Source organism: Neopsephotus bourkii, unplaced genomic scaffold (assembly GCF_033783945.1).
Source record: "Neopsephotus bourkii isolate Nb327-2 ecotype Australia unplaced genomic scaffold, CSIRO-AGI_Nbou_v1 NB_1655, whole genome shotgun sequence".
Classification (NCBI taxonomy): Eukaryota; Metazoa; Chordata; class Aves; order Psittaciformes; family Psittacidae; genus Neopsephotus; species Neopsephotus bourkii.
In genome coordinates, this window is record NW_026902129.1 from 7,687,214 (window position 1) to 7,704,080 (window position 16,867).

Sequence of the window (16,867 nt, forward strand, 5' to 3'; positions counted from 1 at the left end):
AAGACAATTCTGTTATCAAATGGGATTATTTACCTGTCGTAGTCTTGGCAAATCTCCCCAACAGCTACCAATGCTTTCAAGTACTCATTGGGTTGATAGGGGTGGATGTAGTGCAGTGAGCAGCTGTTCCTAGGGTCACCATTTGATGCAGTGAAATCTATAGCTACCTGGAAAAGAAGAAAAGACAATGTGTTGTGGAGCTCTTCTGGGCCTAAGTATACCCACATTAACCATGTATCTTTACCAGAAATGGTCTCTGACTGCCTTAAAGGTAATTTTATGGTGTACTTCATCCAATTTTGATCAGGACAGCACTGATAAATATGTTGAAAAGTAAAGGACAACTCATCAAATATAAAATGGCATCGTTAGGTAAAAATTAACTGCATTATTATTCCATGTGGTAAATTATGGTCTAATACAAATGAATGAAATCAACTATCTTTAGGTTCTCATACTTAATTAAACTATTCCTGGTCAGGTGATGTTCAGGACATAAAAGCTTTGCAGCAAAAATGGCTTGAGAGAGTTAGAAGTCCTACTAAAACCATAAATCAGAACTTCTTTGCTATTTTAAGCCTTATTATGGGTGTAGTAATAGTAGTAGATACTGCTTGTTTCTTTTGGGTTGTACATCTAAGTATTAAATAACGAACCCTCCTAATTTCATAGATGATAGCAAGCTTAAAGGTGAACTGAAGGGTAAAACTAAAGCTTGACTCCTGCACAGATTATTGTGTTGAAAAGGTTTAGAGAAGATTGTGGGAAGTATTCAACATGAAAGCAAACATTAATGAATCCCCTTCAAATTCATTTCTCCCTATTAAAATGCTCTATATACTTCTCACAGAAGATATACTCTGGCCTGCATCCTTCTGCCATATGACTGTCATGGACCAGAAAGCCCTCTTCCGAATTTGCGATACTGCTTTCTAGGAGTTCCTAAAAGAAGCACAAAGAAACCCAAAGGGTTTCATGAAGGGAACAAAGCTATTTATAAACTTCCTTATGACTTTGTCTAATGTATTTCTCAAAAAAACCCCATTATACCTGGATATTCAATAGCCAAACGCACAGAATTCAGTTTTCTAGTGCAGTTGACAGCTAAGGGCATTGCTGAAGGCTGCACAAAGAACTTTGAAGTCCCAGCTTGCCCCTGCATATGTGCAGCTTCCCCAGCTGGAGCCCCTGCTTGGCACAGGGAAGATTATCTTATGCAGCTATAAAGTGAAAATGAAACATGGCATTTTGATTTTCCCTTCAAAAAAGGAAACAAACAAAACAGTCCACTGGAAACTTATTTTGTCTTGATAAAAACTAAAAGGGAAAAATCATCCTGTATCAGTCCAACATGGCTTTTCCCCCCTGTTTCTGGTTTTCCACCTCGAACTCTGAAGCTGAAGAGAAGCATTTTTCACAGGGCTCTAGTTAGCTTGGAAATCCCTTCATCACCTTGATGGACTATGAACCTCACCACATTTCAGTCAGGAGATAGGAGCTTGATTTGGCTTGCAAATAAGTCTTTCGGCTCTGTTTCCCTGCTCACTGCTCATGCACTGAGGCAGCGAGCCTGTTTTCCACATCAATCTTTCCTCCCAAAATGACAGCTTGATTGAACATGAGTAAATCAACGGGAAAGCTCTCCTGTTCTCACTTGCATGCATGTATGTAAGAAAGAAAGCAGAGTTTTGTGAAACCTAAGCTAAATCCACACACACTTGTATAGATTAACTTAGTTTTGGGATGCTTCCTAACAAATCTTAGCCAAGGTGTGCATATTGTCTTAAAAGGATGCATATTTCTTCCTTCATGGCTGTTAGCCAGGGCTAAATGCTTTTGATCTAACACCAAGAGAGTGTAGGAATAAGAAGCAGGTTTCATGAGCTTGAAGAGATATCTGTGGCTTGGGTTTGGGAAAGGAAAAGCTCTCCCCAGAACAAGCCTCCTTTGTGGAAATGGTCCTTGTAGTCGAGATCTGCTGAAAGGCAAAAAAAATACCCTCATTTCCTATGATGAAGCCTTTATGAATATTTGTTTTTGGATGCAGCGTGCTGGACTTTGATCCAAATCTCTGTGTGACTCCCAAAGGGAGGTCATTTATGAAAGATGGCTGCTGTTACTTGCCACAGTTCCAAAATAACAAGGCAGAGCTCTGCTCTTTTACATTAACCAGCAGTACCAAGGCCTTGTGCAAATACATAAGGTAAGGATTTATAAATCCAAAGTTAACGCATCACAGGAGTTAGGCTAATATCACAAGCGAGCTAATCTTGTAGGCAGCAAAGTAGGAATCTTTCTTACAGTGTGTACATTTGATCTTTATCAGTGTATCTTTAAATGTATCAGTTCCAATGTACCAGTCATCTTCCCAGAGCTAAATAAGAACATAACGTAGCAATAACTACACTCTTAGTACTTCCTTTTTTCCCCTCAGCCTTGTAAAGTGGTGATTTTCATTGCACTAGAAATCCTACATAGCTTGGACCTCCTGCTAGATCTGTCAGCAATGAATCAGCCTGCCCAATACCGTGACCTGCCCGAGAGAGAATCTCTCCAACCTATCTTTCTATTACAGTTCCTTTTGTGCATGTTACACATCCTTTCTGCTGTATTTCCTAAAGTGATGAAAATGTCTTCTGACGACAGACCCATTTGCACTGCCAGCTTCTGAACATTTCTTCTGCAGCAGGGAACACTGTCTGATAAGAGATACAGGGCTTTGCAATAAGCAGTGCTTAAAAATAGCGTACTGGAATCAGCACTATTGATCTCTATAGATAAAAGCTTCCTAATAAATGGTTTTAAAGTGAAGGAAAAGTTTACTTTCCTTTTGCAGAGACATTCTTTCTAACTACAGACTACACTAGATGTACAAAGCATCCCAAGAACACACAGCGTGATGTTACCAAAGCTTTCATTAGTGCCTTAAATTACCAGGTACATCATACTACAGCTTTTTGTTATCAAATGGATGCCTAGCATCCCAGTTGCCCTCCCTCAGCAAGTGCCCTTTCAAATCACAGTTGTATCGTACTGCCTGTACACAGCATGAACTCAATAGCAATGTCACTGGTATGAAGACAACAACAACAATACACATACAAGGAGACATGTTTCAAACAATTCCAGATCCATTCCAGTTAAAAGAAATGGAAATCTGGGAAGGTGGAAGGAATAGGCCTCCTCTATTCAGTGGTCTGAATTAACCAGATTATGAGTTAGTGAAAGGGAGGTTAGATGATGTGTGCAGAAAGCAAGGCAGCATTGAATATTCCCTGTAGGCTGCAACCTTTTGCTTCAGTGGCCACTGGAAAATCTCTGCTATGTTCTGGAAACAGCAACACATCATACAACCAGTCCATGCTATCATCACTGGGGACTGGTGCAACTGAAGCAGGAGGCAGTAAAACATGCAGAGAGCCAGCTTGTGATAATCTTTAAGTAGAACCACTACATTGTGCATGAACAGAGCTATAGGCACAGAGACATCCACAGTGGCTTGCCCTGAAACCATGTAGGTTGAAAACTGATAGTGCTGTGTTTACACAGCAGTGTAGCTGGTGGGCTTACCATTGAGGGCAGCAGTTAACTGAGGGCTCTCTGCAGCTCACAATATGATGAATGTTTCATTTCCTTTAAGTACTCACTGCCTGTCCTTGCAGATGAGTTTACCCAAGTTTCCTATTGTCAACGGTTTTGTGTCACTTTAGCAAAATGGAATGTTGAAATAGTATAATACAGCAGAAGCAATACTATCCATTTTAACACTGCAGTTTTCAGCTTGTGGTTCACAACCTACTAGCAGGAAATATGCAACAAGTAAATAACAGGCAAGCAAATTGCCATGACCCTTCAGTGCACTCGTAATAAAGATGAGTTTGAAAAGCACCACTGTAACATAATAATATGTATATCCCCAGACACCTTCTAATGGTCCTGTGCTTGTGCTAGAGCTGTGGGAAATGTATATTAACCAGCCTTTGCATTTGCTTAAGCGCCTTTCCCAATAAAAAATGGCTTTCAGATATTACTTAAAGATATTACTGCCTGTCTGCGGATGACCTTGAACACATCAGATAACTGAGTGCTTCCAGTCATATATCTAGGGAGGAAATGTCAGGAGAGATAAATTAAAGGGGTTTCCAGGGATTGGTGAGTTTCAGATTTGGAAGAGAAATGGGCATTGCAGGCATGTGGGTATACCAGATGAAGAAGCTGGGGGTAAAGTGAGAGGTAATTACACAGGATGCTTTGCTTGAGAGAAGACAACCATAAAGTTGGGGCTGTTCAGCCTGGAGAAGAGAAGGATGCATGGAGACCTCATAGCATCCTTCCAGTATCTGAAGGGGGCCTATAGGGATGCTGGGGAGGGACTCTTCATTAGGGACTGTAGTGATAGGACAAGGGGTAATGGGTTAAAACTTAAACGGGGGAAGTTTAGATTGGATATAAGGAGGAAATTCTTTCCTGTGAGGGTGGTGAGGCACTGGAATGGGTTGCCCAGGGAAGTTGTGAATGCTCCATCCCTGGCAGTGTTCAAGGCCAGGTTGGACAGCGCCTTGGGTGATATGGTTTAGAGCGAGGTGTCCCTGCCCATGGCAGGGGGGGTGGAACTTGATGATCTTAAGATCCTTTCCAACCCTAACTATTCTATGATTCTATGAAGACCTTTGTCCACTACAGCAGGTATTTCCTGCAACACCCAAACCAAGGTCTTCAGTTCTGGGTGTTATCCAGTGAGTTTGTGGGCCATACTGGCAAAGTGCATGTTCTACACCTCAAAAAGTGGGTCTCTACAGAAGATGACAATCCAGTACCTCCTACAGCTGCTGGAACCTGGGACAACAAAAAAACCTTCCTATTTTTGTCAAATCTTTTTGGAAAATGAAGGCCTGTCTGGAAGAAGTGAAATGGAACATTTCAATAGCATCCGATGTTTGATACGTGATACCCGGGAGCAGCAACAGGGCAAAGTGCTATAGGACAAGAAAAGATCTCCAGAAGAAGAATATTACCTTGGAGCATTAGATTTTACCCCTGTAATTGGGATAAACCAGACAGGAACTGAGCCCAAATATGTGTATGAGAAATACTATTATATTACAATTACTTGTAAATACAAAATATTGTATTTGTGTTTATAGGGAGCTCCACAAATCATTTTATCCCCTGTTCCTTGAACTTAATATCTTCTGAATTTGCTCTAAATTACAACTGTGACCCCTTGTAGTTCCATCTTACCGTTGGTAGCTATGGTTGAGGTACAAAACATCAGCATGACTGACAAAGAGAGGTCCCTGGCTGGACTATCTCTCTCTCTGTGACTTTCTGTATGGCACTGTTAGAGGGTAAACAACCTGCTTTAATAGAGGACTCATTCTGGAAAGGAAGGCTGGCCCATAGGATTGACGAGCAGGACACCTACCTTTAAGTGCTTCAAGAGAGATGAGATGAATTCCCCTCCCTGTGACACAGGCTGAGCAAGAGTATTTGAAATGCTTGTGAACAAACTGAGGCTCAGAAGGCAAAGGCCAGGCAGCACTGTCACAGGGGCTAATTCAGTTCTCCAGCTTTGGGGACCTGGTGTAGCTCAGGTGGAATTGGTGGGACTATATCAGCCTAACTTCTCACCCCTGTATGAAGCTGTCTTTACTTTTTGCAATGTGACTCTAATTGCTCAAAACATAAAACAGCGTAAGAAAAACATAAACAGCATAAGTAAGAAAAATCTTACTGCATTAGTATAGTTTTATTTTCCACACTTAATACATTTTGCCTTAATAATCTAGCCAGGAATGGCATGGAAGAATAATTTCTCTGTGAAAGTAATGAGTCAGGATTCCCTTTCCTTAAATGAGTTAGAGAAGTAAGACACTTACTGTAAACTGTATTTGGCAGCCTCCCATGATATAATCTAAGAAAGAATGCATCTTGTGGATCTGCAGACAAGAAAGCAAGACATTCAACTTAGCTGTGTATTTCTAAAGCATCAGGGAACTGCCTGAAACAAAGTAAGGAGGTAAGGGACCAACTGAAAATAAGGTAAGGATACAGTTTGAGACAGAGACACAAATGTAAGAGGTTAGTACTGCTTATTCCATTGCACAACAGCAGGGATAGGGCAAGAGAAACAAAAAAGGAGAGTTGGGAACAGTCAGGTTACTTTTACACTTAAAGTCCTTGTCGTTACTTTTTGTAGAGGACGAGTTTCCATTGCTATTATTCTACAGGAAGTTCTACTTTATAGTGTACACTTTCAAGCACCATTACAATATATTGCTGAGAGTGTAGTGAAGGAACAGGCAAAGAGCAAAACACAGATTTACCTTGCACTGGTTAAGGATGACGATGCCTGAGTTCTTGTAATTCTTCTTCTTTGCTTTGTACTTGGGGTTAATGCATTCCCATTGTACCTGTGAGAAACAGAAGTCACTGCTTGAAGGAAAATTTATGGACAGATTGAACAATCAACACAAATGGCCCTGTCTGATTTCCACAGTTGACTAAATCCTGTCAAATAATGGTGTACACAGAACCAAAAATGAAAACCATTAACTATGCAGAGCATGGTCTTAACAGAAAAAGGCCTGGGGCAAAGAGCTCTCTTTGGACAGATACATGTGGACACAGCACTGAGAGAGAGATCCAGGTTCATGTGTTGTTGTCCTCCAGTCTTGTAGGTTAGGATGGCACATAAACAGGAGTGAGACTCTTTGGATATCATTTAAGAGGAGCAAAAAAGAGGGAACTTAATACAAATTAGAACACTGGAGGGAGCAACCTGATGCACTGTATTAATTACAACACTGCCGATGCAGACACTGGTGTTTTGTATTCAGCTCATGATAGGAAAAAGTCTGATCAGAGATCGTCTTGCCCTCTCTTGAAAGAAAGCAACACTTTGTTCTTTAAGTCCAATAGTAAACTAAGAAGTTAACAAACTCATTAAACACTGCACAAAGATGCAGTTAACAAATTACTTATAAAGTTGAAAATTATCCTGAGGAATAGATTAAACCCCTTTTTGAAAATGTTCTGATGAGTTTTATTCACAAGCAGTCAAATTTACAGCACAATAGTCCTATCTTATTATTGAAATACACTGTCTTGTACCCATCGTAACAGCTTCCAGGACCTCACACATTTCCACTTCAAGTGTTCTGCCCTCCTCTGGCTTCAGGCAGATTGACAAAGGCAAGTTTTCAGACCCTGACATCTAATGTCTACAACATTATTCATGCCTCTTACTGCAGGTGGAAAATGTATGCTTGCACATGCAAGTATCTATTGGCATTTGTAAATACAGATTTTTATCTGTAATGTTCCACTGAATATGGTTAGGAGCATTACTACTTCCTGTTTTCAAGTGTTTCATGTGTTGGGAGAAAACGTGGGATGTTGGGTAACACGAAGAATACATCTACAAACAGAACCAGGAAGACCAACTGCCTAAAAAAAATCCCTATTATGACATTTTGAAATGAAACAGATCTGTCTTAAATCTTACAATACTTACAGTGAAGACCTTTTTACATGCTACAATACTTTGTCTATAGAGAAGACCTTACATGTTACAATACTTTGTCTATAATGAAGAGTTCCTTACATGTTACAATACTCTCTCTACAGTGAAGACCTTCATCTAGGATCTGAAGAAAGTGTTTGAGCACATAAAACTATTTTTACCTTATGAACAGCACCAGCAATTCCATTGAGCTTCAAACCATTATCTAACAGCACGTATCTGGATGCCTCTGAAGTACAGACTTACAGCTTTTGTCCAGTGTCCAAAAAAGGAAGGCAGAACATATGGTTGTGGAGCAATACGAGACCTTCTCTGCACAGGGCAAGAGGAGTATGTTCTTCACTCTGTTATTGGATATGGGTGGCAGAGTGAAGAATGGGAAAAAACAAAGTGTTCCAACTGCAGGAAGCACATCTGCTCGCTCTCCCAGTTAGCCTCCAGCTCAGCTATTTGCCTTGTGAAATGAATCTTCCAGCTGAGAAGACAGGCAGACACAGCCCCACGTATTCAGGGGAAATCCTCCATAAACATTTTCCTCTACTCAAGAGAAGCAGTGAGGCTTAACAAATAAAAGCCTTTCTCTCCAAGTAAATAGAGTGCTCCCTGACACAATGCCAGAGTGGGAAAGCAATCTGATGGGGAGGCAAAAGCACTGCCTGCTTGACCTGGATTAACTGCTGTCTGACAAAAGGGCTTAGCCACAGTGGTCTCCAAACTTAGCAGAAACACTTCTACAGAGGAATTGTGCTGTCTGTATATTATAATATACATTAATATGCATATTAATGTATAATATACATCATATACACTACGCATAGATACTCCCAGGGAAATGGTGGCATCAATGCCCCTGGAATTGTTCCCAAACCAAGTAGACAAGGCCCTCAGTGCCATGGGTTAGGGGTGGCCTTGGCAGTGCAGGCGAATGGATGGACTGGATGAGCTTAAACGTCTTTTCCAACTTGATCGAGCCTGTGATTCTAAAGAACCTAATGAATCAAAGAGAGAGAAAAAACAAGCGCCAAGATCTGTGTTCCTCCCTTTGACACTGAACTTGACTGAACAGACCTCATTGCTTTTTCCTGGATAGCCAAGGTGTGCTTCCTTAATTTTACCATCCTCCTACACAACCCTTTTCAATGTGCATGTTTAAACAAGGCCCAACCTATATGAACCCTTATACTGTGCACACAATTCTTTTCCTTGGGAAAGTGATCACTTAAGCCGTTCATTTTGTTCATTTCATTGGTTTCTGGAAGACGTTTGCACTATATAAGGACCAAAGTGGCCTAAAAAAACTACTTCAGGGGAGGAAATATCTGTGCCTCTGTCCAGCCTCTCAGCTACTCTGTGCTAACTGTAAAATGCAGCTGGGAATGTTAACCCACTTTTGCTGTGCATTTTGAGATGTACGGATAATTCTCAGCAACTATCTAAAGCTCCTTAAAGTATTCCATGTGCAAGTCAATAACATGTCATTGGCTCATGTGGGTAATAAAGCAAAGGAAAGGACAGACTAGCAGGTTCCCAGAAAGCAGGAAAACAGAAAGAAAGCCCAATTTTGCACCTATTAAATCTGTTGATGTGATAACAGACAGAAGGAAATGGAATAGGAGAGGAGAGGAAAGAGAAGACATTTCCCTATTAGACTTAAAAACCCAATAAGACTGTTTTAGATAAGACTCTCAATCTTCACTTACCCACCAAGATCCTGTTCTGACCTTAGCAATTCCCACAGTTTGAGCTGAAGATGTGACAAGCATCACTTGAAGGAAATTCCCTATACAGGCCTTGTCGTATCTCTAACTCTTCCAAATGGAACAGAGTTCAGAACACAACTCTAAGCAGGTAAGTAATAATGAGAAACAACTTTCAAATATTTTGCTTGACCTGCGAGGCCAACCTCAATTTTCACTCTGCTCCTATATTCCCAGTATTGATCTGGGATCTGACATGGCTTTTTATAGATTAATTCCTGCCTCTTAATTTAAGTTTTCAGTCAAGAGGAAACTCATGAAGAGTCTGCAATCTGACAGTAACGGTAACCGTTGTGAAGTTTGGATTCATCTCTCTTAAAGTCACTCAGCATTTCCTCCCAATGCCTGGCAGCTCTGGGCTATGCAAGCTCTTTCCCTGTCAAACACAGTGATTCTGAAACAGCAACCTGGTTTTAACTATCTCCTCTTACTTTAATACAAGTACTGTTGCAAATGCTAGTAAGGAACCCTCAGATTATACTGCTCTGGGGTTTTATACCCCCAGATTTAAACCACCGTGTGGAGAATTTCTGTATGTAAACCGAACTTCATCCAGCTATTCTTCAATGAAAGTCAGCAAACTAATGCTGACACTTGCACAGTCCTAATCCCCCTGTTGCTATAGTGAGGAGACACAGATCCCTCCATGGAAGATGCTACTCTTTCCAGTGAAGGATGCTGCCTTCCCAAACATCCTTAATCCTTCTCTTACCAAACCTTCAGAAGAGAAGAGCAAACCACGCAACCACGCATACCACACACCAGCAAAGGCAAGTGGAGGAGACTAAATGTAGCCAAAGAAAGTAGAACCAAAATTTGGACAGTATGTGGCTACTGAGTAACACAAGTTATTCAGAGAAAGAAATAAAGGTCTGCAGAGTTTAATGTACCCTAAAGGCAGGAGAAACCATAACACAGAGCAGTTGTTTTCTCTGCAACGCTGTGCTTGCACTGGAGGACACTGGGTAGTGCTGTGAGGAAAGGGCTAGAGAGCAAAGACTAGGTTATCACTAGAATGTTCTCTTGCCTGCCCTGCAATTCTTTTGTTTCTGTCTTGGTCCTTTCTGTACAGCTGCTGCAACAAATGGCATAGTTTGTAAATGACAAAGGAGGCACCATAGTCTGATGGACAGTGTGAAAACCCCAACTGACAGCAGGCAGCACTATATCCTGCATTATCTCTTTGTGATGCCTCAAGAAGAGCAGGTCACTTCTAAGCAAACTGCAGTTACTCCTGCCTTTACAGGCTGCTTTATTCCTGCTGATCCTTTAGCCAAGAGGACAAGATGGGTTTTTAAACTCCTTCTGTCCAGAAAGACATCCATGATGGGAGAAGAGCTGCTTTTAATGCAGTTATCTCAAGAGCTACCTGATGCAAAGGCCCTGAGTGAGGGTCATAGATATCTGGGCAAATGACCCAACCCAGATCCCCTCAGGACCCCATCCAACCTTGTGCAACTCAGCACATCCTCACCCCTTTAATAACTCAGCAGCCATCCTCATTCCCTTCATAGCAACCTGAACTGGTGGCAATGTCCGTGGAGATGGTTAGTACAGCAGGGTTTCTTCCTCCCCTTTCCCTTTGATGTGCGTATATCCACATGTGTCCATCTTTATATAATCCAGGAACAGATTTTTCCCTTACATAACTAGTGTGCTGCATGGGGATCCAGGTGCTTTATGTTCCTGTGACTTTTCTGCCCACAAATCCCTCTGGCTTTATTGCCTCCATTACAAGAGGTGACTTTTGTTTTTCTCATTAGTAGCGGATTTCTCCTTTCAGCTATGAAAAGCTTTAATAGTTTTTACATTTTTTACTGAGCTTTTCTAGTCTTGTTCTCAAATGTTTTCTAGATCAATATTACAACACTTTATAACTGCTACATACATATTAAACACATCTTATACATATATTTTGAACAAATCCTGAGCATGCAAGAAACTCAGATTATTTACTAGTATTTTACTAACCCCCACCCTATCACAAATAGGGATGGACTTGCTCTTACTGTGTTTTCTTGTGTCAAGATCATGGTGAAGAAGTAAATGATGAATTCTGGAATAGTGGAAAAGGGTTAACTACATGGTTTAGAAATGCCTGCTTCAGACATGCATTTGAGCATCATTTGTGCCATTTTTCATTGCTGGTCAGTATGAAACCAGGTGACAGGAAGGTAACAGAAACACATATGAAGCTATTACCCTGAGGTTGTCATGATCAAGAAGTCTTCTTAAACAGCATGCATTAAATTCACCTGTACCACCAACCAAAGACCAATTCAGTCCTTTCAACCACGGGAAGCAATGTCACTCTGAAGGACCTGCCACAGTTAGAAAAGAACTACTCAGAGCATTCCTGATCAAAATAGGGAATCAGCCATTCAAATAAGGAAACTTCTTCCTTCACACAGTACTGGTTCAACCACTAGGAAGCTGCCAGTGCTCAATTCCCAGTGTTTATCTAAATGATTCCTGGTCTCAAACACAAATTCCCAAGTACTCTCACAGTGGAGGCAAGCCAACTTGCTGTTGTCAAGCTCATCAGATCACAGGCTGACATTCAAAACTTGGGATAAGCAGTACCCAGCCCAGGGCTGGAATTGAAACAGTTTTAGAAGCACCATCATGTCTGGTAAGTACACATACTCATTCTGACCACCTCAAGTGGTTTTGCAGCAGTTGAGAGACTGGCCACAAGATAAAAGAATCCTGTAGCTACAAGATACTACAAGAGGGTCAGAATACTCTGTGCTTTCTGGAGGATGCACTGTGTACATTAAAAGGCAACTTCAAGATCCCTGTGAACTCCTCCAGGGATGAGATGAGCTGATGAAACAGTGAGAAGCACTAACAATCCACAGATGACACACAGCTCTTCCTGCTCCCCAGCACAGACTATGTAACTCCACTCTTATTGCTTAACGTATTAAATGACAACTTGTGGAGGTGATACTAACTAATAGGGATGTTGCTGATGGGCAGAGAGGGAGAGCCATGCCATTGCTGTATCCTACTTTAACACTGCACGGATTTGCAGCTGGTGCTTAAGAAGAGCTCCTGGATCCCCTCTCAATGATGAACATTCAGTCCTATTCCCTCCAGTTGCCTGGGTGAGTAAAAACCCAGCTGACAAACACTAGGGTGCTTTGATTATCGTTTGACAGAACTACAGCAATGTCCTGCAGCTGGCCATGTCTGCTGCACTAAATCAAATCTAATCAGAATGAAAAGTTTCACTACCTGTCCTTAGCAACTCAAACAGGGATGTCAGACCTGAGTCCTGCTCTTTATACTGGCTTCCACAGCATCTGTGATGAAATTCCAGGTTTTGGTCCTCATCTTCGTCACTCACTGTTGTGATGCTATGTGAAAGAATGCTTAACACCATGGGCTGAAGAATGTAGCTGTCGGTTTTATTTCTCTGTCTGAGAAAGAGCACTACATGGAAAACAGAGTATTTTCTGGTCTGAGGCTATGAAAGAATCTCTTCTAGGAACACAGGACTATGTCTGACCTACTCATCTCCTCACCCATATTACGATTCTGACATGGTCTTCCTTATTAGAAATACCTAGCAACACATCCACTTGAAGGCAAAATACCTTCCTCCTCCCTCCTCTGCCATTCCCTCAAGGTTTTACTGAATCCCCCTCTATTCAAACACTCAATTTCACATGCTTTTCCCTTGGGAAGAATAAAACTGAGGAAAGAACTGACAAATGTTAATCACATTACTTAATGTTGCACAAAGAATGTTGAGATAAACCATGCACCAAGATGTACTAATGGGATCCACAGCTAATGGAGTATATTGCCTTTAGCAGCAATCGTTGCTGCTGGAGAATAGAGAAGAATGGGAAAGGACAAGGGAGGGAGGGACTGGGGGAAAGAGAGCAAGGGAAAGGGAAATTGCTTTCTGGTTTCAGCCAAGTGACAAGTGGCACAGCCTCCCACGCAAGTGACCTCTCCTCTGTGTGGATCACAATACTTTTCCCATAATAAATATATGATTTTCCCCAGGATCTGCTCAAACTCCCTCTTGCTTTTTCTTGCCTATTAGTGCTTGCTAAATCCTGCTTTCATGAGGTGCAAGAGCCACCTAGCATGTATAGATATTTTGGGGGCAATATTTATTTGCTACTTAAATGACTATTACTGACTATGTTATCCACTAAATCTTGTTTTCCTCTAGATGAGACAACAAAACAAGGATTAGAAAAGAGGAGGGGGGAGAAGGACTGATTCTTACATTGGCATCAACTGCTTCCTGTGAGAACTGGCTGTAACAGCAGCGTCAGGTTTTGCAGGTGCAAGCCCACAGAGTAACTGCACAGTACAACAGAATGAGAGCATCAAGGAAGAAATAATGTCCCAATGCCTTAGGCATGTGGAGGAGAAAAGCTGTGCTTTTGTGGTGAAAAGCAGATTGCAGTGTTACAGGTGAAAGGCAGCCTGCCCAATGGCAAAAGGCAGACCCTTAGCAAGACAAAGGTTCAGGCACTTAACGCACTGTGCAACATTAAAACATTCCTGGGTGGCACCCTGATATTACACTGTCAACCTAAACCAGGAATTGACAAATGGCTTTACTAACTCCTTATGCCTCTGAAAGTATTCATCCCTTTCCCTAGCCGAGGATGAAAAGAGCACACGGTTTCTCCATCATGATAAAGAATATGCAGTTTATCCTTCACAGCCATTCCTGGTACTCTGGACCACAAGTCTTCTGTCTTGGCCAACAAGCTGTCTGTTTGGGAAGGACTGTGATGCTCTCATGAAGACATTTACATGGGAAATACCCATCCCTTACCACTCTCACAAAGTCCCTTTCCCAGCCACAGGTATTTGCATACCAAACTGGCATGTTGTCACATCACTGGCCTTGTTCTGGAATCTGTTTACCTCTTTAGGTAGGTTTTATTTCCATTTGAATTCAGTTAGTTTTAGGTTCTGATCCTCTGACTTAATTTGAAGGAACAAAACAAGGTTTCACTTACACTCAGGTTCTGCTCAGAAGTTCTTTCTAGGGGGTTAATATATGACTGATATGCATCAACAGTGTTTTACACCCATGAGCAATGTCTGTTAAGCTCCAAGTTGTTCTAAGAACATCAACAGAAAATATCTGGAAGAATGATAAAAACTGCCTGACCTCTGGAATAGCCTGACTGTTTACCATATTAAACACCCGCTGACTCTCTGTTAGCTTTCTATTAACACATTAGAAACACAACTTTAATATAAAGCCCAGATAAAGCTTATTAGGCATTTGGGTTTTTAGAACACCATGAAGCAGTGAATGCAAATCATCAGCAGATTAGAAAGTCAACATTTTTAACTCCCCCTCAGAGAATTTATCCAAGCTAACCCCTTCAGGAGTAAGTACTAATAGGAAATGACAATTTCTGCAATTAGATATGCCAAATCATTTATCATATTCAATAATTACCATCAACTTCAATTTGAAAAGATCAGGCTGACACAAGAAAGTGAAACTATTAATAAGCTAACAATTTCATCTTCCCTTAGGACTGTAATTCATGAAATATTTAGGAAACAGCTAAGCTTCATTGTGATGGGTTCAAATTAGACCTGGCAGCAATAACATGAGAAGTGGAGAAAGGTGGAGAATGACCCTCACCCAATCAAGGCCTTAGGCCAGTAGGGAAACACTCTGAGCACCAAGGCTGTGCATCCGCTTTGTCATAACAGCACAGCACCTCACAGAAACCAGGTGCTTGTGCTCAGAGGAAATAAATCATATTAAAGAAATGCCTGTAGAATGTGAACTAAGAAAAAGGACCCTAAGTATTTCAGGCACGGAAGTACAGGAAAGGCTGCTTTTTGTGTTTTCAGACTAACATGTCCAGGAAACAGTAAAACCTATGGTAGAGATGATGAGGTAATTCACTTGCTTTACTACAGGATTGTCTGAGAAACACTACTCCACAAAGCTTCCATATTGAGATTGCTTGGGTTTCCACTTACCTGTCTTCCTTCCATAGCTCCTCGCATTTCCTTGAAAGTTGAGCTGAATTCTCCAATGAAGTCATGCTTTCCATTGGAATCCCAGTCCCAAACTATGCACTGGGGAGGTAAAGGGGAAAAGAACAAAGAGCACATTTGTCTTCAGTCAGAAAAGAGGTTTTGTTGAAATACACTACAGCTGAAAGTATGCTATGCATTGGGTGCAGTGTTTTACCTAGAAGGAAATCACAAGAGATATTAAAAACATATCCTTGTCCAGATCAAAACGAAATGACAAGTGTAATTTCAACACAGCTTGCTCCTGACAGTTCTGTGTTATGAGTTGGCTGACGAAAGCATGGTCATGTACTTTGGGAAGAAAGGATTCCTTGACTCCATCTTTTCTGCTAGGTGTAAAAATACAGGATTATGTGTACTTGCATGGTCACGGACAAATGGGGTCCTGAATTAAGAGTAACTTACCTCATTGAAGAGCTTTACAAATACAAATCCATATTCAAAACACTAACTGCTGTGGGCAAACATTACCATTCTCATTTTTACAGTCAGAGAAGGTGAGACAACACTTACAGAGCTCATTTTCCGAAATGGCTTTGAATTCATACCCATCAGTGTCTGGTGCTCGCATCTTGGCTGTTTTCCAGTGTTGCTCAACAGTGTCTATTCAAACCAAACCTTGCTGACAGTCATTCCTAAATTCATGCCTGCAGGAATACCTTAATGACTTTGAGTTGTGAGAGTTTCAGTTTACAGACACAGCTGAATACAATTCAGCTAGCCAAGACTGCAGCACGTAGCAACAAGGACACGCTTTGCTAAATAGTAATTTTAAATCTGGCCCAAAGACAACAAAAGGGCTCACAACTTTAAAGAGAAATATCCCAAATTCAGCCTCATGGTCTCCCTAGATAAAGCTTGCATACTCTGACAGAATCAGGAAGCTTTTACTGTCACATGAGGAGTGAACTGACATCTGGCTATCAGATGGCTTTGAAGGTAACTTTGATTTCCTCCCTGTGGTCCTGAGTCTTTTAGGTCTGTGCATAGGTGAAGACTGCTCTGGTGGGAGTAGCAGAGTTGCTCCTACTGAGAAAGGCAGGAATGAAACATAACTGGGGGTGGTGGGGCATCAATAGTGGGCTACTGGGGTTAACAACAGTGGGTTTTATCAGGCCACTTTGTCTCAATGAGGCTCAGTGCTTTTAACCTAGCACTGGTGGTCAGACAACATAAGAGGAAAAGTGATGCCTGCTCCTCAGAGAGTCCTCAAACCATTTGAATTCTGCTTGCTCCAAAGGGGCACTTCTGAGTTCACCCAGAAGGGAACTGAAATTACTGGATCTTGACTGGGTCTTCAGTATTAAACATTTACAGAAAAGCACGTTTTTGAAACAGACTTCCATGTCCACCAGCTATGCTTTCTAACTGGCCTGAATAAGCAGTCAAAGCTGGTGTGTGAGCACTGTGGCCAATCCCTTTTCCATGGATCAACAAACCACTGATTTGTAAATTCCCTATGAGAGAAGGGAGGAAGACTAGAGTCTTTCTCTAAAGAAAGCTTAAGATGTGGGCAAAATGACTGAATTTGTTGAGTGAG

At 41.4% G+C, this 16,867-nt stretch overlaps 1 protein-coding gene across 1 annotated transcript in view; it reads right to left on the reverse strand.

Annotated features, from left to right (window-relative positions):
- CPNE4 (copine 4) overlaps positions 1-16,867 on the reverse strand; it is a 172,476-nt gene that overhangs the window by 35,411 nt on the left and 120,198 nt on the right. The window contains exons 7-10 of the mRNA XM_061374972.1: positions 15,271-15,369; positions 6,327-6,413; positions 5,880-5,939; positions 34-167 (exon numbers count right to left, since the gene is read on the reverse strand). Coding sequence (XP_061230956.1) covers positions 34-167; positions 5,880-5,939; positions 6,327-6,413; positions 15,271-15,369 — 380 coding nt within the window. The remainder of the gene's footprint in view (positions 1-33; positions 168-5,879; positions 5,940-6,326; positions 6,414-15,270; positions 15,370-16,867) is intronic.